This window comes from Delphinus delphis, chromosome 4 (genome assembly GCF_949987515.2).
Source record: "Delphinus delphis chromosome 4, mDelDel1.2, whole genome shotgun sequence".
NCBI lineage: Eukaryota > Metazoa > Chordata > Mammalia > Artiodactyla > Delphinidae > Delphinus > Delphinus delphis.
The window spans coordinates 30,829,817-30,857,102 of NC_082686.1; the positions used below are offsets into that span (position 1 = coordinate 30,829,817).

Consider the following 27,286-nt stretch of genomic DNA (forward strand, 5'->3'; position numbering starts at 1 on the left):
CAATACTTTGTAACATTTTCATGTAAAAGCTCCATAGTTAAATTTTCACTGAATTTGGAACTACGGAATGCCTATTATTGCAGACCTTCCTTCATTTTCTGAAAGAATCTAAAAGGTGTAAGGTGATCTTCAGCTATTTTGATTGAGTGCAAGTATTTTGAAAACTGAAAACAAACTTTTCAAGTCTCCCTAAAAGGAAAGAAGCATTTACTTGTGTAGATATTAAATATTTCCTGGTCCGATTCATAGTTTTTACGATTGGCCAACTTAATGATTAATAAAGCAGATACATAATAAAATTTTAGGTGCTAATTCAAAACACTCGTTCTAGAATTGGAGCCAGACATCCTATAATAAGAAGTAGTAGGTAATTTCAAAACTAAAAATGCTGAGAAGATAAATTTCCTTCCACAAAAAACAAAGGTGCTTTTGAGATGAGAACGGTCTTTCAGGAAGTTTTATTAGTGTAGAGACCTCACACAAGTCAAACAAGGCAATGAGATACAGGGACTTAAACTGAACATGGTAAAATTCCAGTTTGTAGTAGAAAATATAGAGTATTTTCTTTCGTCTTTTCTCCTCTCAAATTATATAATTTGGGAGATTTGGAGGGGGTGGTCCCTAAGTTATCTTAGTTATATTCATAAAAGCCAGAAAATCATGAGAAGTTCCTACCCTAGAAGCTTAAGGTACATTGGGGATTGCAAAGTATGAGAAATGTATAAAATGTGGTTATGTTATAAAACTTGGCCAGTTTTCAAAAATCTTGTTTGGTATTTTCAAAGTAAATTTAGATTTATAGGAACTCTTCCCCCTAGCTGTGAGAGGCTTCTTTAGCAGGAAGAAATAAAATAGATTATCTCACTTAAATTTGGAAGTGATTTTAGCATATAGTACTCTGTTTCTTAAAATATCAGTAATATTTTCTCTTTTGACACACTTTTAAGATTATTTAAGATCACATACAAACAGAACCTTGCATACAAACTGTTATTTTAAGTATTAAAAGAAATGTATTTTGTTTTGTTTATTATTTAGCTGAACAGATGGTAACGGTTTGACACAATTTAGTTCCCTTTTTCTCTCTCTCTTTTTTTTCTTTTTTCCTTTGGGAAAAAAACAACACAAAAACCAGAGCTTCTTTTCCCACTTTGTCACAGCTGGTTACCAATCAATCTCAATTCACGGTACAGTGATGATAGCACATGTTGTCCGGGGGCCAAATCTGATTGGGTTGCATTTTTCAGCAGTGTTTCATATCAGAAAAAAAAAAAAAAAAAGGTATCTTTATAGTGGGGACTGTCAGCACATGATTGTACAACTGTCATTAATCAAACCTGGCAACAATGACTGCATTTATACAAGTCTGAGACTGGCAGATTTCACAATCAAAATCACCCAATTTCTGTTAGGATTTCTTCACTAGTAATGTTTTTTCATCTGTTTCTTTTTTTTTCTTATTTTTAATTAAAGTCAGACAATACCTCCTACATGTTGATCACATATAATATCATACCATGTTGGAAAACTAGTTGTTTTATACCAAAGTGTGCTCTAGTTACTAAAAATTTATCCTCCACTATGTAAAGAAGGCTAAGAGCAAATCAGGGAAAATTTTAGGTACATTAGATTGTTTAATAAAACAATAATTTTAAAGTATATATATATATATATGGAAATGCATTTATGACCCTCCTAGGATTACAGTTGGTTTTAGAGCAATACTGAGAAAAATATTGATAAAAGTTAGTTTCTGGAGTTTTTGAGACTCTGAACATAGAGTCTGATGCAGAAATACACACCTGCTCAAAGCACATGCACACAGAGCAATAAACACACATATCAAATGGAAAAGGTGTGTTGTTCTGTGTTAGAAAAATAAATGGACACCGATGCACAGGACATCGACTTCAGTCTCTCTATAACTCGAGACAACAATATCAGAATCTTCTTCTATAAAATGGTGTTTGGAAATAGGCATTTTCTCTAATTTATTGTTGTGAAATTTATATGAATCTCAGTTGTAAACTGTAAAGATCTCTTTAAATATAAGGAACTATTATTTATAATTATTTATATTACTCAGTCAATATTTGCTTTCTAGGGAAAAATGAATGTTTCCCCAATTATCCAATCTAGTAGTGTAAAGCATCAATGAGATGACTATTAAGCATGTACAAATTTATCCAGAAAGGAATACAAGAAATAAGGCCACAATTATTGGACCTGTGGAAATATTTGACATCTAATTTCTTGTGAAATATGTACTTTTAGGAAGCAAGTTATTGTCTCAGAGACATCATGACCTGTAGAGAAAGCAGAGACTGGCAGTAGGTACTCATGACAATTTTTCTCCTGACTATAACTGTCTCAATGTGTGTGGCCTTGGGAAAGGAACTTTGTCATATTTTGCCTCAGCTTGCCTAAATGTGAAACTAGCAATGAGCCAAATATCTAATTCTTTCTGGGTTTTGAAGTTATTTAGACGTAATTTCTTTAAAACCAACCCTCAAATATCTTAAGTTTTTGCAGGTAAGAGCTAATTTGATCATAATTATAGGTTTATCATTTCTCTGATCTGAGTTGTATCTTATTGTGAAAATTGACAAAGGTACCATGACATGCTTCAGTCTCTTGGGTTGTGGGTACTGTCAGGGTTCAGGCTAGAGACTGGCACAGTGGTTCAGTTATGTTGGAAGGGACCGCAGTGTCTCCAGTTGTACAGTTCTATTAGACCCATGTAGGCAGTGTGATGAAGGAGAAAAAGTGTGCACTTTGGAGGAAGACAGACCTTGATTTGAAAATCCAGATTTCTATGTGAAAGTGTCAAAATTTTAAATATCAGTTATTCCAATAATTTTAAAACATTAGTGAGCCAAAACACAACACGCACATGGATACACACACACCACTTGCTCTCATGCAGACTTCAGTCCACAAATGAGCAAACTGCAATTATGATTTTATAGTATCCGGTGTAAATTTCTGTAGTCAGACCACAAAGCCTGAATTCTAATAACAACTCTGCCACTAAAAGCTTAATTGGCATGTTGACCATTTATTCATTGAACCCATTAAGGAAAAATTTGTGGAAGTAGTTGCCATTTTGGTAGTATATCCCCTGTTTAATTTCTCTTTATAGATTCATACATCATGATTTTTAAAAATTGAAACTTTATGCTTTCTTTTGGTAGAAAGTTGTAACCGCTGTAATATAATTGATGAAGAATGTGCCAGGAGAGCTAGTTTTTAATATGGTCTAAACTTTTGCTACCAATGAATTCCCAGACTCTGAATAGCAAAGTATTATTTTTCTAATCTTAAAATTAGAATATTAGACTAGACTCAATATTTTTTCCCTATGTCTCAGAATTTATAATCTGTTGGTTTCGTGGAATAACCAATTTCCATGTATTTTCTTATAATTGCATAATTAAATAGCCTTTTCCCCCCTCTTATCCTAAAGGTATTTTATTTAGGCTTCAAGTATTCTCCTTTAATATTATATTTGGGGATTTTCTGAGTATTTCCATGTTCACTGATTCATATTCTTCACAGTTTTCTAGACTTAAATTATATTTTTTGAAGTTATTGTTTTCACACGTGAAGAGTTCAAGTTCATGTATGTCACCTTTTCAATTTTTATGTCTCTAATTCCTTTCTTGATTAATAGGGGGTAAAATTGAACATAATATTCCACTATGCCATATTTTATAAAAGTGTAAAAATAAACTATATAGTTTCAGGTTGAAGCTTATATGCCTAAAATTTCTAATTTTTAAAATAGGAGACGTAATAACTTTACTCCTTACCTACCAGAATTGTTATGAGAATACATTAAAAAGTATATTTAAGAACACTATGCAAATGCATTTTTTGTCATTATTTTATTTTAATAACACATGTGATTAGTAACCACTCTAGCTGCCAGAATAATGAGTTGATATTCTCAAAAGCATTGAACAAAGCACAAAGCTTTACTTTGTTCTCCTGTAGTCTTCACATTGTTTTAGATATTCTTCTAGAATTATTTCATTTACTTTTGTGCAGAGAGAGAGGGTTTTTTCATGTTACCAACTTACAGAGGGAAATTTACAGTGATAATATGTAAATCAAAAGTCTAGATTGCTAGTCAGGATTCGCTAACTTCTTTATTTTAGCTCTATCTCCATAGTAGCATTTATGTATTAAATATTGTGAGTCTTAACATTTACAGTATTTTGTTTGATTTAACCTACATTTCAGAACTAACTGCTGATATATAAAGCTAATAACACTACTTTGTTTCTTGATATAATAGAGTTCTATATTTCATATTAGTTTACCTTTCAGTTCTGCATACGATTGTTTTACTAATAACGATGCTATGAAAGAACTATAGAAGAATTTTAAGAATGTGTTGGATGGTTCACCACTCATTCCGTAAGCATTCATTGAGCACATCCAAGATCTCAGGTGCTGTTTGGTAGGGTTCAGAGTATATAGTTTGGAACAAGACAGAATCAATTATTGTTCTCATGGAGCATACATGCTCTTGGAAACTAGGTAGACAATAAACAAGCAAACAAAAATTTGATAGAGGTGTGTGCTGTGAAAAAGATAAAAAGTACTAAAACTAACTAAAAATATAAAAACAAAGAATAAAAACAAGTAAAAGTAATTTTAAAATGTAACTGGTGGGGCTTCCTTCCCTGGTGGCGCAGTGGTTGAGAGTCCGCCTGCCAATGCAGGGGACACGGGTTCATGCCCCGGTCGGGGAAGATCCCACATGCCGCGGAGCGGCTGGGCACGTGAGCCATGGCCGCTGAGCCTGTGCGTCCGGAGCCTGTGCTCCGCGACGGGAGAGTCTACAACAGTGAGACGCCCGCGTACCGCAAAAATAATAATAATAATAAATGTAACTGGTGGGTAAAGGGCTACTTTACATTGTTTGGGCAAGAAGATATCTTTGAGGGGATATTTGGGTTATCTTGAAAGTCAAGAATGATCAGCAACAGGGCTTCCCTGGTGGCGCAGTGGTTGAGAGTCCGCCTGCCGATGCAGGGGACACGGGTTTGTGCCCCGGTCCGGGAAGATCCCACATGCCGCAGAGCGGCTGTGCCCATGAGCCATGGCCGCTGAGCCTGCGCGTCCGGAGCCTGTAGCTCCACAATGGGAGAGGCCACAACAGTGAGAGGCCCGCGTACCGCAAAAAAAAAAAAAAACAAAACCCAAGAATGATCAGCAACAGCAATGAAAACTGTAGGGGAAGGGCATCCCCTGAAGTTACAAGAGAAGTACAAAGACACAGTGGTAATTAGGTTGTTATGTTGAGCAAGGGAAAAAGGGCCATGTTGTCAGGAGAGAGTGAACAAGAAGTTGGAGAGATTATTTAAAAATCTCAAAGACCAGAGTCTGTGCTCTTAACCACTTGGTTATGCTACTGGATGTTAAAAGCTCTGTGTTGGGGTTTTGGATATAGCAGTGAGTGAAACAGACAGGATCTCTGCCTTTATCAAAATAGACAAATCAAAATGTGAGTGAGTGCAGATTGATTGGTGTAGCAAGAAGTTTTTTTGTTTGCTTTGGGGGGTCGGTTTTGGTTTTTTGTTTGTTTGTTTTGTTTTGTTCTGAGGAGAGAAGAATCATAGTTTTCTAGTGTGGTAATGGATGGCTTCAAACAAGAGTAGTGGAAGATAAGGCTTCCCTCATGACTTAGGACATTGTAAATCAGCAGAAGTTTAACCCGAAACATGCAGACAGAAAAGTAACCACCGTAACTGGAGGATGGAGGAGCAAGGATAGTTGAGTTTAGTTGGCATGCTTGGTTCATAGACACTTGATTTCTGTCTTGCAGAGTTCTGTAAAATAGAACTTTTATTAGGTCCATGTCTCAGTTCGTAATAATGTTAAGCTGTGTTATTCTTTTATAACTAGCTAGAAGTAGAAGAAATCTGATTATAATAATCTTCAGTGCAAGCCTAAAAGCAATAGGAAGTCCCAGCTAGTTGTAAGCAGACAGAATCAATTAAAGTAATATTTTGGAAATATAGCTTTAAATGTGTGGTATGTATGTATGAGGAGGACAGTCAGTGTGATCAACCAGAAGCTATTGCAAAAATGTGTGTGTGAAATAACACACACACATTTTCATTTTCATCAGTGAAAATCAAGAAGAAAAATCAGACATGAAAACAATGTAAAGATAACTTCTTCATCAATTTGTATAATTTCTTAGAATCTAATAAGAGCATATTCTATGCAAGCTCTTAAAAAATTCATGTTAAAATTTTAGAATTTTTTTCTGAACTAGTATGTTAGTGTACTTGTTACAAAATAGAAGTGTGACAATAAATGTTTGTGAAAGAGCCGACGACGTGCATTTCCAGAAATCACTCCAAGGCATGTGGATGTTTTAAAAGTTAATACTGCTAATCTAAAAAAAGGATTACCCCTTCTTAATTCTTTTAGCCAGTGTCTGTTTTGTCAATTTGCCAACAAATAAGAGAATCTTCTCCTTTAATATATTTCAGCTCTATTATATTCAAGGTACCTAAAAAGTAAATCATATATTTGAATGCAGTGTAGCTTACAAAATATAACTCACCAAGAAACTGAACTATACACTGTTTTCTTACTGTCTAAGAGCTACCAAAAAATAGTCAAAGTGTTAATAATACCTTTGAGAGTTTTGATGCAGCCAGAGTTGTATACATGTCTAAATTATCGGTAATTGATAATCAAGCAGCTAGAGATAAGATACAAAATTAATGATCTTATTAGCAGTAGCTTTAATCTAAGCAATTGCACTTTATGGCTGAACGTTGTGTGTGTGTGTGTGTGTGTGTGTTATTTTAGGTAAAATACGGTATAAAAGAGAAAAAGGAATAGTTAGTGTTATCTAAATATAATCAATGTTATTTAATAAAACCAATTCATATTCTACACAGGTATGACATCAGAGATGATTACACACTGAGAATTAAAAAGGCCATGAGTACAGATGAAGGCACATATACGTGTATTGCTGAGAATCGGGTTGGAAAGGTGGAAGCTTCTGCTACCCTCACAGTCCGAGGTAAGAGACTTAAGATGTGAAATACAATTGAACCAGAAGACTAATATTTGGTCAAATTGGTAAGTGAACTCACAATCAAAATAATAGCTTATGCTGTTTTATTATCACATTAAAATGCCTAGATTTTGTGTCCTCTCTATATTTTAGTTGAAATAAAATTACTTTCAAATTTGGGTTTGAAGGGATGATCATTTGAAATGATTAATTTTTATTTAATAAATAATAGCTAATGTAGTTTAAAAGTAAATCTTAAAATAGGAAAGATTTACACTAATCTTTTATGTTTCCATTGTTTTGAACTATTTACTGCTTTTAAATGTCACTAATTTCAAAGATACTTGGTTTTCTGTTTACTAGATTGTCACTTTATACTAGTAGACTTTTTTTGAAATTCTTTTTTATTTCAACATTCAAAAAGCAATCTGAAAAAGCTAACACTGCTTCCAAAGGTGAAAAATGGACACAAAGGAGCTCCCATGTTGAGAAAATCTGATTTAGAAAGTGATTTGTGAAGTTCATTCACCTTAAAAAATTGAAATAGTCAGTGCCGCTCCTGTAATAACTTTCACTTTCTGGGTATCATGCACTTTCTCAGTCATGGAATAATTTTCATTTATAGACTCCCTGCAATTACTTATAAGTGAAAGAAAGCATTACTTAACCCTACAGTGAGCTAGAATGAATTAACTGCCTTCCTGGTGGCGCATGTTGATCCACATGAGTAAATTATATAGCCCAAGGTACCAAGTAGTACCAAGTACACAGTTACACTTACTCTCGCCAAATAGATATCACCCATGGCATTGTTTACACTCACAGAACTTCAGAGATAGGCAAGTACATCCATTGCCCTATCTTCCAGCCTTTCTTCCAGTACCTTAACTAATGCCTCCTCCTCCCATCCCTCATGATAAGGAAGTTGGCTGCATGTTTATATCCATGTCTCACTTGCATCTCACCCTGTTTAGTCAGACCTCTTAGCCTTGTGCAGCTTTGCTCACAGAAGTTTTCATAAGATTAGGAGAAAGGCTTGGAGGAATTTGGATTGGCAAGAAGTGTGTCAGGGATTCTCAGACTGGTCCTCTAGCTGGTAAGAAAAATGATTTTTGCCAGATGTATGATTTGGGCATCATATCATTAAAAAGAAACCTTCCTCCAGGTAAATATTAGGAGACATTTACTCTGGATACCTAGAAAAAAAACTGGTGAGTTCCAGACTTCTCAATCACTTCATTCCTATTCCGCTTAATCCATTTTTCCCCCATCCAGATATTCTAGTGTGGACTTAGATATAAAATAAGCTTAGACAAAATGAGCAAACTAGTTGCTTAAAAAGTTTTTCATTCCTCATTAGTTAACAGATCACAAAAAGCTATGATGATACACCAATTGAATATATATACTGATAATATATGATCAAAATCTGATTTGTAAGTCACTTTAGTATAGTTAACCTACCTTTTCCGGTAGGTGGTTATATATTTATGCATATTTGTTTGCTTTTATCTAGTCAGTCCTTTGCAAAAGGAATTCACTTGACCATAATTCGCCCAAAGTTTGTTTGTTTGTTTTTTCTAAAGTAAGTGGAAAAAGAAAATAAACAACTAACCAAGAAATGTTCCTGTCAAAAAAATATTTGCTGACTAAACAAATGGTGAGAAAATGTGAGGAGTTGTTTGTTTGTAGAAGCAGCAGGGTTCCTTTTATACTTGAATGCTTGGGTGAATGAGATTTGAAGTGGTCTGTTTGCTTTAAGATCTTTCCCAGCTAATTGTTTTCATAATTTGTTGAAAGTTTCAGGTTTACCATTTCATTTAACAAAGCATGCTACTCCTGGATGGATGTTTGAAGCTAATTTACAAAACTAATAGAAAGAGTTGTTTGTTTTCAATAGGATTCTTTTTTTTAAATCAGCAAACCTTAATGGTCTCTCCCCTAATCTGTGTCCTGTAAATGGATTAGAGTGTTTAATCTATGTAGTATGCATTTCATCTAAGACTGAAACCTCAAAAACAGGGTTAAAGAATTAAAATCTCCATAATATAATAGAATGTGGAGTAAAAATTGTTTAAAAATACTTTTTTACCATTAGGAAAAACGGTTGGGATTTCTCATACTAAGAGGTTAACGGAAAAAAAAAATATTATCTACGGCTTATTTTTTTACACTCATTTTTCTATGCACATAAATGAAATGTTCAGCCCTTCTCTGGATTGTTTTATTAGAACAGGGTCAACTGACCCAAGAGGCCACATCCATTTTCATCCATTTAATGCAGGGACACAGTTTAGTTTAATTTGCTGATTTTGAAAACATCCACCTGCTGGGTTTTTTTTCAGGATGAAATGTTGCTATGTTACAACAAGTTTTATTGTGATGTTTCTGCTAAAATTTTATCATGATATTCACTTTAGCCAGTTTGAGAAAAGAAAACGAAGTTTTATAATCACAATCTGAAACACTTACTCAGTTGTTTTCCACTTCAGAAATATGGTGAAAATAGACTATAAAATTAAACTTAACAGCAAGTAGCTCCCTTTGCTGACTTGACAAACATAAAATTAGAAAGAAATATTGCTAGACAATAATGAGCCTCCTAGCATTTATATTCTAATCAAATATTTCATGATCTAATAGAACTTTTTTAAAGTGGCTCCAAAATGAGTGAACACAAACTGCATATTTATAAACATATTTTTTTTCCCATTTTTCAGTTGCTTAAATTGGCTTTGCATAAATCAAAGCTTCGTTGGGAAAACTATCTTGGTTCTAGAGCAATAAAGCTTTAATTTTTTTGGAACTTTCCTAGACTAAGAAATATATTTTATTTCTTTAAAACATGATTTCTCACCATGTTTTTTTCTTTTTCTCTCTTTACAATCATAGACTCAAAATGCCTTTTTGTTTCTAAAGGAAACATTATGTTTCAGATTCAGCTGGAGGTGGTACCTGAAAATGCAAATTCAAAAGTGAAACACAAAGTACTTTTACTACTAGACATTGGCAAAATCAAGAGAAATCTCATCAGTCAGAATAAGGCACAACTTCATTACGTTAGTCTGTTGTTTTGTTCTTAGTTGTTATTTTTGTGCCCCCCCAGAAAAAGAAAGAAATTATTGTGCATAGCTCAACTTACTTTCTCCCTCTTGCTATAGTAAACCCACTATAGACTGTAGGACACACTAGAGTTTCACTAAGCCAGAATTTTCATTCAGCTGCTATGATTGCTTTAGTCTTCTTTGAGTTGTATTACCCCCCCTTTAATTGTGAATAATATTCTAAGACCATGAATCTCATAGAGAATAAACTCCAATATAGTTTCAAAGATACACAGAACTAGAATTGTGATGTATTTGTTGAGTGAATGAAGGTCTATAAATATGGTTTCAATGGCTATATCTATCTCACCATGCCAACAAGTCATCAAGACAAAACTACTCATAAGTTCGAGAGTTACACTGGGTTCACACTGGAGCTTTACCCACTGGGGTATGGATGAAACACTTGTTTGCTGAATAAATTTATATTTTGAAATGTAAGATTTAATAAAAGTTCAAACGCTACTAAATCTATTTCTTCTTCATTTGAAAATGGGACCATATGTTTTATATTTGTCCATTGCTTTTATATAAAGTGGTTTACTATCTAAATTGATTTGGCATTATTCTTTTTAAAGAAAGTATTATTAAGCCCATGTGTGTCTCTTACAGTTTCTGTGCATTAAAAATGGGGGCAGTCTATGACAACTGATTTTAGTGATTGAAAGTTATAGAATAATAAAAAATAACAATAATTTGTTGAAGCAGCAGTTTGAAAGCCATTCTCAGTATGGACAAGAATCTATTTGTCAGTCATTGTTTCCTGCCCTCTGCCAAAAAAAGAAAAGAGCTTAACAGTAGTTAGAGAGCTACTCAGTTGAAATCTCTAAGGATGTTCCAACCTATCTGTTATATTTTCATCTACCCTGTCCACGGATGAAAAGTGACGTGATCTTAACTTATTACTGGCTGAAACGCAGCGTCAGGGGCTTTTCTGTAGTCCTTGTAATGGTTCTGACTAACCATGCTTAAAATCCAATTGCTATTTAAATCAGACAGCAAGGCCTTCTTTTATTGACATGACATTTGCTAGCCTGTGACTTGAATAGTTATATTCATCAGGTTCTTAACTTTGGGGTAACACAAGCCTGTTTAACTCTAAAAAGATCTTTGAAATAATAACTATAGTAAATGATGATGACAATAAGACCTTATGTAAAGTATCTCTCAAATTGCTTAAAGTTAATCTCGGTGTGCAAAGTAATTATTTTCTTAGAGCTCTATTTATAATTAGCTCTATTTATAGAGCTAATTATAGCTCTATATAAGCTCTATTTATATTACGTTCAGTTTTTATCAAGCTAGGACATCCTGTTCATACTTGAATAATGAGACTAGAAATCACCCTACTGTCCATACTTAAATGTAACATTACACATCATGCATTCTGATAATTTTCTTTTCTTTCTTTTTTTTAATTTCTTTTTTATGTTCTCACCACACCATTGTAATGTCTACAGCTCGCCCTGTTGGTAAGTAGCCATCCTTCTATCCATTTCGCATGGCTTTGTACAATGCTTCATAGCTCATGCATAGTAGGATATGACTGAATGAAATACATTTGTTCACCCCTGTTAAAATATTACTTGAGGGACTGTCTGCTGTAAAAGTTGCTCCTAACTTTTTCATCACTTTACTAAACTATTTTGTAGTGGCTTTTTGTTACTTAGCAATTAATAGGTAACAATTTTCTTGTAAAAGAATATATGAATGATGAATATTATAAACTTCTAACTTTTCTTGAGAAAAATACAATACTTCCTTTTTCTTGTGTGTATAAAATATTCAATTATTAGTTACGTTTGATATTCATTAATATAAAAGATTATGAACTAAATTAAGAAGTTCTATTATTTTATGCACTTTTATTTTAAGCTGCTTAGAGTCTGCTCTCTGTAAGGGTAATTTTTTACTGCTGCATACTTATTATCTGCATGCCTACTTAAAATTTAGTAGAATGCTTCAAGTTACTGTAAGTTGATGCTTACACTAAGGGGAAAAGGGAGGGATGAGCCATGTTCTTTGGCATGAAAAGTTTGAATATATCTTTTTCTTCATTTGGCTTTGCAAAACTGAAGTTAACAGCTTGCGCTTGCAGTAATTTAAGTGGTAATTATTTGTAAACAAAAATAAAATATTTTCAAATGTATTGATAAACTTTCTGCATCTCTTTTAAAGTTTTGCTTAACCTACCAAGAAATGTGTTTGAATAAAAGAAATCTTGGTATTGTGTTATAAGTGAATAAATAGATATATGCATAAATGGATGGGTAGGTGAATGAATAAATTAATTTAGTACATTGCTTCTTTAATATACCAAGAAATACTTTAATAAGTTATTCAATTTGACACAGCTTTATAAATGGTCCACCTAACTTCAAAAGCTTTCTTATTATACTGGCTTGACATTGTTGACATTTGATGTATAGCCATCCAGACTCATAACATTTTTCCCCCGTTGGTTGAAACATTCACAAACATTATTGTTATGTAATGTACTCTTATATGGATAGCAAATACAATAAATAGAACTTTGGCTTCCCAATCTGAATTTCTGCTCTGCCATTTCTGAGCAGTACTTCCTTTGTCAGTTATTCAACATCCCTAATCCCCAATCACTTCCTCTATAAAACGGAGAGAAAAGCTCTGACGTATCAAAACTGCTATAGGAATGAATTGAGTTCAAAATTGATCATATATGTGAAAAAGTTTTGTATGCCAACATTTGTTAACACATTCCTAGTTTCTGAGACATACATTATTTCACATTTCAATATTTTTGAAGTATGCTTATGGCTTATGATTAATTTGAACATAAACTGCAGGCATTTTTTCTTAAAATACAATTATTAAATTGATCATGCTTTTTACAATTGATGCTGTTAGAAAATTAAAGAATATACTATAGTTTAAAATTTTTTTGCATTTGTAATAATTCATATTAATAATAACTTTACATATCTATGGTATGACATCTAAAATGATGAAGTAAATGGGAAAGAATAAGATAATAACTTCATAAATTAACAGGAAAAATCACATTTAAATTATAGATCTTTATATATAGAAGCCTTATGCTGATAAACCATGACCACTTGATTTGTATTATTTCACAAGCTCCTGGAATATAGAACAATATGTTAATAATTTCCAATATATTAAAACTCATGAATAAAAAAATATCTTGTTTAGAAAATGTGATATGCACAGAGTATTGAGATATATTTGTCGCCTACAAGGCATTTCAAAAGTTATTTCTGTTTTTTATTCTTTTTTGAAATGATTTCTTAAATTCCCATTGGACTGGAACTAAAGAATAGATTCTTGACACATTGTACTTTATTCTGGGAAAGTCTGTCATTTCATAAATCTTTCTTAAAATGACTTATGACAGTGCTCAGAAATATGAAGAACTATACTTTAAACTTGACAACTACTATTAATTTGGGAAACTGAATGTTTGATATGCTCTTATTGGATCACCAAAGAAGAGACTGATAATGTGGAAATTAGCCTGCTTTTTCTTTGCATCAACTTTTTACATCAATTTTAATTCAGGAAATATAGATATGCCAACTTTTATTGTAAGGTGAGAAGCTACAAATTAAGTAAAATCATGAATTAAATATTCAAATAATAGAAAACTACATTAATATTTGTTACTAGACTAAAAGTTTTTTAACTTTGAAGCTCTTAGCAATAACATAATCAGTAGTCTACAAAGTAGAAACCACAGAAGGGGGAGAAAATCCATCTTCCGATTCTAGTATAAATTATGTGAAGAACTATGTACCAACTATGTAAAATGTAGAGAAAGTTCAAGGAATAGTTCCTGTCTAAAGCTTTTAAAAGAAAATTAGAAATATATGCACATTCTGGAATACTAACAGATTCAGAAACCAATCACTACATTACCTACCAGATGAAACTTGATTGTCTGTGTGGAAAGCCAATTTAGAAATCATTTTAAACCTCCAAACTGGATGACTCTTATTAGCTGCGTTTGAGTCAAAGAATTGGAAACTCTATGCAACTTACAGTTGGAATAAACACCTTCTTGCCTGTACTTTTGAGAGTGTAAGAAAACTCTTGATTTTGAGGATCATCAATGTGGGAAGTCCTACTGAAAGCAAACAATCACATACTTGCCAATGGAGCAAAGTAGTCTCCAGATTTCACTTCCTCATCTGCAATGTCATCAACACCTCAGAAAGAGTCCTGGAATGTAACTTCCCTAGCTGCTTTTTACCACAAAATCTAGACAAATGCCACTTTGATCGTTAAGAATCCACCAACCCTTCTTGTGGTTTTGACTTTTTACTGTTCCAAAGGTATTCTTTATATGAGAGCAAAAGTACATCCTAGGACAGAGTTAAGTCTGAATGCTGAAATATTCATTTGTTTGTTTGGAAAACTCTGTTGATGAGGGAACTGACAGAAGAAAAGGGTCTAAATAGAGATAAATATCTTGCTTCCTATACCCATCTGTCTTATTTTCTATTGGAAGTCTTTCCCAAGCTTAAAAATAAAAAAGAACATCTATTTTGGAGATGGGCAACACATTTTTTCCTAGCAGCAACTCAAAACATAATGAATAATTTGGAAAAGGACTGTCAAACCTACCAGCTGCCTTGCTTGAGAAGCTGAGGCCTGCTCCATTTTGTGTCGTGTATACCATATGCTAGCTGGTGATAGCCTCCAGTATGGAAACTAAAAACTGAGTATATCAGGTGAAACTCATTTAAAATATCAAAAACAAATTGACAATACACAACTTTATGGAAACTTCCAATTATTTCCTAGTTTAGTAAATCAAAAGTATGTTTCTTTTTATAGAATATAATTGGCCACAAGAGTGTATAAGTATTGAGAAATATACATGTTTTTGGCAAAATTCCCATCTTTTATTATTATTATTTTAAAGAAGCAGAACAGAAATCTATAGGGACATATTTATAGAACAGAAATCTATAGGGACATATTTTTTCAATCTTTTAACTGTTTAAACACAAAAAATTAACATGTCTTCATTTTAGAAAGTTCTCCTTTGAGTTGAAGTGGAGTTTGCTTTATAACATGCTCTGAAACATTTTATTGAGGCCACCAAAAGATCCAATAAAAAGTGAGTGACTGAAAAACTTCATTCAGGAAAAAATAGAAATCAGATAATGCTTTAAAAATAATGCAACTGGTGTTTTCAACACCCCTACCCTCCACCCCACCTTGAAATTTGGAAAGTTTAATGTGCTGGATATAATTCAACTTAATATTGGAAATATTACAGGTTTTTAAAAATCAGAAACTAGGTGGATATTATATACGAATCCTTTCATGTCGAGATCCACTTTTGTGCAAAAGGCATCCTGAGTGTATCTTGGAAGGAAACCTCTTGGAAGGAAACCTATACTTTTATTCTCTTCAGCCTTTCTTCTTTGGGCAAGGTGTTACCCCATGACCTGAGGTGATCATCTCTCTCCTAGGAGCCCTTGATGTTTCCTACATCTGGCGCTGATTAGCTACTTTATGCAGTGTCCCGTTTAATTTTTATTAAGCATCACGTTTTTCATTGCTCCATATGTTTTGATTAAATTGTAGGTTAAAAAATGCATTGTATTTTGTCTTGTATATTCTAACAGAGTTCCCATAATGTGAAACATTTAAAATATCTTTAGCTCATACTAATTTTTCAAGTGAAAATCAAGTAGTGGTTACTTCTCATGCTTGGCTGGTTTTAGTCACTGACTTATTTCTTTTGGAAGCACCTTGTGTGTTTGACAATGTCTGTTCAATGCCTCTAATTTGATGGGTAGGTACAAAATTATTGAGTCATACTTTCTTTTCTCAGACTTTTGTGAGAATGTTTTATTGTTTTTGTATTGAATGGTACTATAGGGAAGTACAAGACTTACAGAATATTTTTATCCTCAGCTGGGATACCCTTTTATGAATACAAATATGAATACCAATGTATTCCCTTCTTCTATAACTTTGCTGGGTTATACCTTGGGCCTGATCACCCTGTGTCTAATGTTCCTGGGACAGCACGACCCCTAGAATCTGCAGATTCATCCTTTAATTTACTCTATTTCAAAATGGTTTCTTCTGTTTTATCTCTGAATACTTTTTCTGTCTCACTTGTTTTTCTCAAATACATCAGTTATATTGGCTTTCCTTTGTCTCAGTTCCATATTTGTTAACTTCTCTATAATAATTTTGAAGTCATCATTGTTTCACATTGTATTATTTCTTAATGCGTATTTATCACCTTCCTAACTTTTTCAATTGCAGTTATCATTTTTTCTTATTTCTAAAATATATTTCTTTAACTTACTTTAACTTTTAGTTCATTTCCTTGATAAGCTTGAACAAAGTATTCTTCTTCACTTGTGTTTTAACGCCTTTACCCCTTTTTGAGATTTTTTTGTCTGTTTCTTTTTTAAAGAGAGGCCCTGTTGTACATAATTCTATTTAGACTATGGACAACTATTTATTCTAAAGTATTTCTGTGTTTCCTTGGGTTATTTTTGGACGATATAAATGCTTTTTCTCCCTTTGATTAATTGATTATGTTCTTTTCTGTCATTAATTAGTAAGTAATTAGTTAATATACAGTTTGCTTTATTTTATTTTACGTAGATCCTGTTTTAGTCCCTATTTGATTATTAATCATCTAGTTAACTGCTGAAAGCTAGGGTTTACATGTTTGGAGAAGAGAAAGTGAAAAGTATCAGGGTCAACCTCTACTTGAACTCTTATCTGGAATATTTTTTCAAAAAACATGTCATTTTCTCCTTGGTAAGCTAGTGATTCTAGTAATACACAGCAAAACACTTTATGTTACAAACTCTCTGTATTCCATAGGAAACACTCTTCATCTTCCTTCATACTCCCTGCTTTGTAATGGAGATGGTTTTTCCTGGTTTTACTAGTTTTCTACTGCTGCATAACAAGTTACCACAAATTGAATGACTTAAACAGCAGCCGTTTTTTAGGCCGCAGTTCTGTAGATCAGAAGTCCAACCAGACTCAACTCGGTCCTCTTTTTAGCATTTCACAGGCTAAATCAAGATGTTGATCAGGCTGGGCGCTTCTCTGGAGACTCTCCAGAAGAATCTACTTCAGAATTCATGCAGGTTGTTGGCAGTATTGAGTTCTTTGAGGTTGTATGATTGAAGTCCCCATTTCCTTGTTGGCTGCCAGCCAGAAGTTGCTCACAATTCACTTGCTAACCTTTGCGCATGGCTGCCACAGCCTTCAAAGTCAGCAGTGATCCCTTGAATCCTTCAGGTGCTTTGCTCTGTATCTCTCTCACTTCCCAGTCTGCTATCAGCTAGAGAAAATTCCCTGATTGAAAGGTCTTATGTGATTGGGTTAGGCCCCTAAACTAATCTTAAGGTCCCTAAGACCTGTCTTAAGGTCAACTGATTAGTTACCTTAATTACATCTGCAGAATCCCTTTTGTCACATAACATAACATAACCATGGGAGTAACTCCATGAAGGGAAGGTCATGGGGGCCCCCTTAAGTTTTCGCCATCCATAGTAGGCTTGGCTTTTTCTTTCCTTCAGTACCTTCTCTCCAGACTTCTTAATTTTAGTTGGTTATCTGCAAAGTCATGTCTCATATTTCCCAAGTCTCCTTCTTGACTCTAGATCTCCTTTCTTTCTATCAAAGGATCATGGATTGGGTTCTCACAGTATTGACAGAAATTTTTTGTGAAATTGGCATTGATAGAGGATTGTGGGTGGGGCTAGCTGTTGCTCACCTTGCATCCTCATTTTCCTCCAGATTTGACCTTGTTTGGCAGGGGTACTTCACAATTTGTGGTTTGAGGCAATGGTAGTTTTTCCATATTATTCATTTATTTTGTTATGGTCAATAGAGGAAGGTGGAGCAATAAGCCTTTACTCCATTACTCATTAATTTTGGGATCTATCCAGATGAAAATAAAATAAATTGTTAACTTAGTAGTTAAAAGTACTATAAATATCAAATATCTCAATAATGTAAATATTCTGGCTAGAAACAGTATTATGAGATTAGTATTAAGAGATTTCACTGGCTATTGCCAGAAAGAGATAGCATCAATATTTTAGTCACACCTTCTTAGAAAGTAAAAATTTTCATTTTTATAAGTTATAATAATTTGTTGACAGAAAGATATCATCATATCTATTTACATATGTATATACTGTAAAATATATATCATGATGTGCATTACACCTAAATATTATATGCATGACATTTGAATTACTGCACTATTTATTTAAACATATTAAGTGTCACTCAAGGGAATAGTACATAATTAGATTCATTAAAATATATAAACTACCAAATTAAATTAAATTTTGAGTTAAAATATGTCTGAAAGCTTTTTTAAATCTCTTATGGCAAACATGGCTTCCCAGATTCACTGAGGCTATTATTTTCATCTCCCCTCAAAACTATTAGCTCTTTGTCAGTAAATACATTGTTGTATTTATCTTTCTGCTGCCTCTAGGTCTAGCATAACATTTACATGTGGGAGGGGCACGCCAAATGTTGGTGCAGTTAATTGATACACACATATGCATGCATAGGTAATACTTGCCTCAAAAATGTTTATGCAAGCAGTTTTAAACAGTGCTATAAAAAGATTAAGCAACATTAATGGTAACAGGCCAATCATATAGTCCCCATTCTGCTAGTAGGAGATAAAATACAACAAAAAAGAAGGCACTAATGAGTTAGGATGGTGCCTTACTAAGCGTGTAATTAATGTTATTAAGAAACATTGCAGTTGCATATTAAAATTCTGTTAACTAAGCAGCCCTTCAGCTTCAGTACATTTGTTCCTTGCTTGCAAGTTTCCCCCCCTTTTATTTTTCTTCTGATTGGCATCTTCATGCAGTCTTTTTCTAAAAAAATGAGATAATGGGATGTGATCAACCTTTGTGGTTTAGCTAGAGTGCTGACATGACAGTTCTGGCAAGTTGACAGGTTAAGTGAGTGAAAATGGATGTCTTGTCTCACCATTTACATGAAGAGCCATTTTTAAGCTATAGTTTTACCTCCTCACCTCCACACTTACAACCTCTTCTACCCACAATACTGAGAACTCTAGCTTTCCCAGTTAGTATCTGGAGAGGATTTTTTTCACCACTACTTGAACTACTTTTCTTCTGCTGGTGAAAATGAGATCTTTTTCAAAAATAATGTAAATATTGCCTCATTCAATGATTCATTAGTTTTTAAATTAATAGTATTTTCCTTGAAAATTAACAGTCCCTTGAAGAAAACAAAATTTTATTATTTTATTTTCTACTCAGTATTTTAGTTCAGAAAGCAAAGTAGAGAAGCAAAGCTTGATTGGTGAAGGACAGTATAATATGGGAAAATGTGATTTACAATTCAGAATTTGTTTAAATTTAATTTTTTTCTTAATTTGTAACTTGTAGAATTCAAAAGTTTATGAAATTTGCATGTTAGATTTCAGAATGATTTCCTATAGTTACATGATTTTCTGTACTTGCCTATAATTTAAGTGCAAATGTAATAAAATCTAAAATGATCTGTAAACATATCCAACTTAGTTACTTTATGAGTTAGCTATTTCATTTATTACAATATAGAAATATTTAATACCATTAGAGGATTAAGTTGGACTTGCTAAAGCCAGTAAAGACCATTTACACAGAAAAATACGTGGTTCCACCAATATAATCCTTCAGTTTAACAAACAGACTTACCTGCTTTTCTAAAGGTGTCAGTGAAGCCAGGTGATGGTAATGGTGCATTGGTGCAGTCTGGAAAACTTCTATCTCTAACATAATGCATGTATTTTTCCCTCTGTGAGGAACAACCTCACACCCTTCCTTTCTTACCTACTTAATCTCAAAAGAACAAATCTCTCTCTCGCTCTCTCTTTTTCTCTTTCAATGCTTTCCCCAACTGTTGGAGACAGACTGAGTCAAGTTACTCTCGTAATGGTGGGACATCCTGTATTACAGCAATTACCATGTTCATCATGTTGTGTCATGCTTGATTGTTTGCATGTGAGTTTCCTCTGGTAGGCGGTAAGTTCCAGAGAACAGAGATTTTAGTACCCTCAGACCCTGACACCATATAAAACCAGTAAATGTTTGCTTAAAATAATTAAACACGATTATGAGTGAAAGTGCCAACAAACATCTGAATTCATTTCTAGTACAAATTTATAATAATAAATTATTATTTTTATATTTATTTAATAATTTATTAATAATAATAATTTTTATTTATTTATTTTTTCCAGTAATATGTTGCCTTAAAAAAATTAAGGTCAAATATGGCTATATGATGAATTGGGAGATTGGGATTGACATGTATACACTAATATGTATAAAATAGATAACTAATAAGAACCTGCTGTACAAAAAATAAATAAAATAAAATTCAAAAATTAAAGAAAAATTGGCTATGTGGTGGAGCTGTTTATTATAACACTGTTTTTATATGCATGCAGTGAGATCTTAATGTGCAGGGTATTTTGAACCAAATGAGTTTATCCTTTTCAAAGGCATTCTATTTATTCTAGATAATTGTAGAATTATTTCATTTTTATATTTACATTGCTCATTTTCAAGGAGAAGCATATTATCTGTGACTGTACATTTAAGAACATGGTTTTAATCACTGTCACAAAACATACACATACTTTTTTGTGTGTACGTCACATTATCACCAAAACTCAGTACCTTTGACCCTCTTTGGAATTACTTTCCCAGTTATTATAAATGTCAGTTTAGAAGGTCACTTACATTATTTTATAGTTATACTATATAACACATTTGACTAGCTTCATGGCCTACTTTATTCATCAGATTTTGAACAACCATGAGTAACTTTTAGTTTTCACTATTATATGAACCTTCAAAAATTAGTCTTCCCACAATCAATAAATTCCACAACAGTGGTTAAAAAATATAAAGAGTATAGCTGCAAAATTGGAACACGTCTTTACTCATACAAGGATTGAATGCAGTTTGTACATGCGAGGGCTCTCATAGGTGGAGAGTAGAATATGAAATCTAAATAGATGAAGAATCTAAAGATTTTGATTCATTTCAGTCATTTTATTTTTTTGACCACTATACTTTCCATATTTATGAAAACAGCAGACTATTTAGTAGTTTTACTTTTTCATTTTGACATTAGGAAAGCATATATATATATATATATATAAACATATATATTGAGAGATAGATTATTAGATTATTGTTGAAAAGAGGTATAGATATTGGTTTTTGTTATGGAATAAGAATTTTTAATATTAGTTAGAAGTAAGGTAATGGCTGAGAAAGAAATCACAGCACTCATCCAGAAGAGTTATTGCCATGGACTCAGTAAGAAAATGATTAATTTGAAAGGTAGGTAATTTAGCAATTTGATCGTTTATATTCCTGAAAAATAGTGACAAATGAACAAAATGTGATTAAATGGGGTTTATAAAAATGTTCATTTTAAATCCTATATCCCTAAGTTATATTTTTCATTATAAATTCATTACTTCCTCTGGTATGGATTATGTGTTAATAAGTTTCAAATCAAATATTTTTATGACATTATGCATTTTCAGTATTATTAACAGAAATTCTTTTGAAATCAAGTGAAGTGTTAAATAGTAAAAATTAAATAGAATTAAATAAGTTGAAGAAACAATCATTTATCAATTAGAAGCCAGCCTGTTCTGATTACTGAGTAAACATTCATCTCTTACTCCTGCTCTACATTTCATGTTAATGAAATGAATTTTTGCTATTTCTTGTTGCTGAGGCTAAGCCTATTAACTAATTTCTTTTGCAGGAACTTTTAGAATTGGTAAACATTTTTTATGCTGTTTTTGTCACTCTGGGGTGGTGGCTACTCATTTATAGTCTTTAAGTTATAGATTTTCATTTGGTATATTGGGCATTCTTTACAGAGGGGCATATAAGAATCAGTTAGGAAAATTTTTCAAACATATTTTCTTTGACTTCTCCCCACCCAAATTACTATAATAGTGAGTTGCTGTCACTGGTAAGAATGCATCGTATTCTTTAGTATGAGGAGATGGGAAAAAGCGAGAGTATTTGCTTTAAATCAAGAATTTTATTTAGTGTTCACTATTTGGAGATTTTCCAGGCCAAATAAAGATACCATTTCATTGCAAAATAGTAGACAGCACACCATACCACTAAGAGTTTACAATGGAACAGAAGAATCAAGGCACACAGGCAGGGGGAACAAATAGAGAAACAAGACAATACAAGCAAGGGCAAGTACCTTAAGTGGGAAGAACACAAGAGAAGTACAAGATTAGAGTGTGTTCAGGTTAATCGTTGTCGACAAGGTGGATCAAAGGATAATAGATATCAAGATGGATTAACCACTAGAACAAGCAAATACGCATGCAAGTGATTGAAAGTAGACTGGTCTGCTGAAATGTTGGAGCCAGTTTGGGGACAGGTGAGCATCAGGATGGTAAAACCCTGGGCCAGCTGATGGAAGACAACATGCTACACAGAGGAGAATGATGTGCAAGCATTGCAATGGCAAGCAATAGAAAAAGCACTGTAGGTTTTTGAATAAAGAATCACTTGAAATAAGTATACTTAAGAAAGGTTGTACTTACAGGTGGCGCAGAAAGAGCAAGATTATAGGTTTTATGTACTTTAACAATAAAAGCAATTATTTAGGAAAAACATGTTATGATTTTAACAACATTATACCATATTGGAAATTATAGCATATAATTCTTACCCTTCCGTTTGGTAATGACATGACAGATTCTCAGTCATATGGCTTGAAGTGAACCATATGTGTTTAAGAGGTCCAACTATATCAGACGGATCAGAAGTCAAGTCCTTCCTCCTATCTATTGATTTAATCCTTAAAAGCCTTCATGAGATTCAATTTTCTGGTCTTTACATCATAATGATAGAAGTTAAGACGTAAGGCTCTTTGAATATTAAATGAGATAATGCCTGTGGATGGTTTAACACACCTCCTGGTACTTAATAAGCACTCAATTAATTTTAATTATTGTTGTTGTATTAAGCAGTTTTCAACTTGCAGATCTTTAAAACAAGCAAATGATGGAAGAGTGTGTGTTTCAAATATGCTTATAGAATATATTATAATTTAACATGCAAAAAATATTAAATAGCAAAAAAATTTTATACTTGAGTTTAGGATACAAAGTTCATAATCTTTATTGTTACAGAAGAAGAAGCTTATTCACTCAGGTGCAAAATTGTACCCAAAGGAAGAGCTGCTGAGTGTGCCTATAGCGACCCTATCACATATTAATGTATGCAACTTCTTCATGACTGTTTCCATGTTCATGTCTTCCATAGAAAGTCATATTTTCCTGTAAAAACAACTCTGAACATGATGTGATCACCTTTAGGGTCCCCCCATCCCACATCTCCAAGCCCACCTCATGCAAGGCCTATGCTTCCTACTCGTGTTCGGCCATCTGATTTCCATATCAGCCACTCACTCACAGCAGCGGGAGTTAGCGTAACAGAGCTGTAGCGTGACTTTGATTGAAGCCAGCTTGGGCTGAATGAAGTATCAAAGCATAACCTAGCAGAAATCAAATCTAATTCACTGTGCATTGTATTTAAATTTTCAAAAACACAGTTTTGGGTGAACAGTACCAGACCCCTAATCTCTTTTTTATTTTTCCTGTGTCTTCTTCTAAGACTTTTTATTTTATTAGGTCTTATATTTAGTTTCTTGATAAAATTTCCTTAATTTTTTTAAACATCTTTATTGGGGTATAATTGCTTTACAATATTGTGTTAGTTGCTGCCACATAACAAAGTGAATCAGCTATATGTATACATATATCCCCATATCCCCTCCCTCTTGCGTCTCCCTCCCACCCTCCTTATCCCACCCCTCTAGGTGGTCGCAAAGCACTGAGCTGATCTCCCTGTGCTGTGCAGCTGCTTCCCACCAGCTATCCATTTTACATTTGGTAGTGTATATATGTCCATGCCACTCTCTCACTTCGTCCCAGCTTACCATTCCCCCTCCCTGTGTCCTCAAGTCCATTCTCTACATCTGTGTCTTTATTCCTGTCCTGCCCCTAGGTTCATCAGAACCATTTTTTTTTTAATTCCATATATATCTGTTAGCATACGGTATTTGTTTTACTCTTTCTGACTTACTTCACTCTGTATGACAGACTCTAGGTCCATCCACCTCACTACAAATAACTCAGTTTTGTTTCTTTTTTATGGCTGAGCAATATTCCATTGCATATATGTCCCACATCTTTATCCATTCATCTGCTGATGTACACTTAGGTTGCTTCCATGTCCTGGCTATTGTAAATAGTGCTGCAATGAACATTGTGGTACATGACTCTTTTTGAATTATGGTTTTCTCAGGGTATATGCCCAATAGTGGGATTGCTGGGTCGTATGGTAGTTCTATTTGTAGTTTTTTAAGGAACATCCATACTGTTCTCCATAGTGTCTGTATCAAATCACATTCCCACCAACAGTGTAAGAGGGCTCCCTTTTCTCCACACACTCGCCAGCATTTATTGTTTCTAGATTTTTTGATGATGGCCATTCTGACTGGTATGAGTTGATACCTCATTGTAGCTTTGATTTGCATTTCTCTGATGATTAGTGATGTTGAGCATCCTTTCATGTGTTTGTTGGCAATCTGTATATCTTCTTTGGAGAAATGTCTATCTAGGTCTTCTGGCCATTTTTGGATTGGGTTGTTTGTTTTTCTGATATGGAGCTGCATGAGCTGCTTGTAAATTTTGGAGATTAATCCTTTGTCAGTTGCTTCATTTGTAAATATTTTCTTCCATTCTGAGGGTTGTCTTTTTGTCTTGTTTATGGTTTCCTTTGCTGTGCAAAAGCCTTTAATTTTCATTAGGTCCCATTTGTTTATTTTTGCTTTTATTTCCATTTCTCTAGGAGGTGGGTCAAAAAGGATCTTGCTGTGATTTATGTCATAGAGTGTTCTGCCTATGTTTTTCTCTAAGAGTTTTATAGTGTGTGGCCTTACATTTAGGTCTTTAATCCATTTTGAGTTTTTTTGTATGTGTGGTGTTAGGAAGTGTTCTGATTTCATTCTTCTACATGTACCTGTCCAGTTTTCCCAGCACCACTTATTGAAGAGGCTGTCTTTTCTCCATTGTATACTCTTGCCTCCTTTATCAAAGATAAGGTGACCATGTGTGCGTGGGTTTATCTCTGGGCTTTCTATCCTGTTCCATTGATCTATCTTTCTGTTTTTGTGCCAGTACCATACTGATTACTGTAGCTTTGTAGTTTAGTCTGAAGTCAGGGAGCCTGATTCCTGCAGCTCCGTTTTTCTTTCTCAAGATTGCTTTGGCTATTTGGGGTCTTTTGTGTTTCCATACAAATTGTGCAATTTTTTGTTCTAGTTCTGTGAAAAATGCCATTGGTAGTTTGAGAGGGATTGCACTGAATCCTATAGTATAGTCATTTTCACAATGTTGATTCTTCCAATCCAAGAACATGGTATATCTCTCCATCTGTTTGTATCATCTTTAATTTATTTCACCAGTGTCTTATAGTTTTCTGCATACAGGTCTTTTGTCTCCTTAGGTAGGTTTATTCCTAGGTATTTTATTCTTTTTGTTGCAACGGTAAATGGGAGTGTTTCCTTAATTTCTCTTTCAGGCTTTTCATCATTAGTGTATAGGAATGCAAGAGATTTCTGTGCATTAATTTTGTATCCTGCTACTCTACCAAATTCATTGATTAGCTCTAGTAGTTTTCTGGTAGCATCTTTAGGATTCTCTCTGTATAGTATCATGTCATCTTCAAACAGTGACAGTTTTACTTCTTCTTTTCCCATTTGGATTCCTTTTATTTCTTTTTCTTCTCTGATTGCTGTGGCTAAGACTTCCAAAACTATGTTGAATAATAGTGGTAAGAGTGGGCAACCTTGTCTTGTTCCTGATCTTAGAGGAAATGGTTTCCATTTTTCACCATTGAGACAGACCTCTAATCTTAATTGACCTTTTTCTATCTGGATCTACTCCTCTGGAAAGCACACAATGTACTTTTCTTAAGGAGCTGTTGTTTTTAACTAGTACATGTGTAATTGAACATTGAATTGTGCCACTCTGTTTTCTTCATTTCATTTCTTGTTATAGCTGAAGCAATAAAGTATCGTCATTTAATAGGTTAAGCAAGTCAGTCGTTACATCATAGTTACAAAAGATTTGTCTAATGCTTCAGGTTTTAGAGAAGACATAAAAAATATGTATTTTATAGTCTTCTGTCTTCGAAATATATGAGAATTTTCATTTCTATAACTAGCATATTCTTCTGGAGTTTATAACTCAAACTCTTTAATTCACATTGGGTTTAAATATGTGTTTTGGATTGTCATCCTGAGGACCTAGTTGTGTTTTTTCATATTTAATGAGAGCCATCATAGAAAATCCATTTTGTGTATAGCACACTTTGTGCTATCGTGCTGTGTTGATAAAATGCCACCTCTCTGCCTACTCCCTCCCATTGGTGCCATCGGCCAAATACTGTTTTTTCAAACCATTTTCACTGCCACCTGGCAGAAATACTGAAACTGTGAAGTGTTATCAGAAGAATTGTTGATGCAGTTTTTCATTTTAAAACCTCAAAAATAAATTCCTTCAGCTGATATCCCTTCACAGAAGATTACAGTATAGGTCTTGGGCAGAGAAGGAGGGTCTACAGAAGTAAAAGTGATTGATGCAGTTGGTTTTGGTGGCTCAACTTCAGATGACAAGAAGAAAAGATGTACATTTTCAGAGACTTGAATACTTCTAAAATCTTTTGCTTTGTTAAATGCTTTAATATCTTTATTTTTTAATTTTAAAAATGAAAATGTGATTCTAGTTTCAGCAAGATCAGTGTGATTTAATTTTGGGTGACAAGAAGCAATTTGGTACATTATAAATACAGTGTATTTATAATAACTTGGAATAAAAGTACATTAGATATAAACATCACATGAAAGGATATTTCATAGCCTGAGTAACACAAATGCTGATAGCATTTTGTTACTAGTCTTTAAAAATTCATTACTGAGTAAAAACTCAAGAAACTTTGATTTCCTGGTCTTTTAGATTATATCATCAGTGGTA

The 27,286-nt window shown here is 33.5% G+C and overlaps 1 protein-coding gene across 1 annotated transcript in view; it reads left to right on the forward strand.

The window, feature by feature from the left end:
- ROBO2 (roundabout guidance receptor 2) overlaps positions 1 to 27,286 on the forward strand; it is a 582,138-nt gene that overhangs the window by 447,527 nt on the left and 107,325 nt on the right. The window contains exons 6-7 of the mRNA XM_060010476.1: positions 6,930 to 7,057; positions 11,616 to 11,627. Coding sequence (XP_059866459.1) covers positions 6,930 to 7,057; positions 11,616 to 11,627 — 140 coding nt within the window. The remainder of the gene's footprint in view (positions 1 to 6,929; positions 7,058 to 11,615; positions 11,628 to 27,286) is intronic.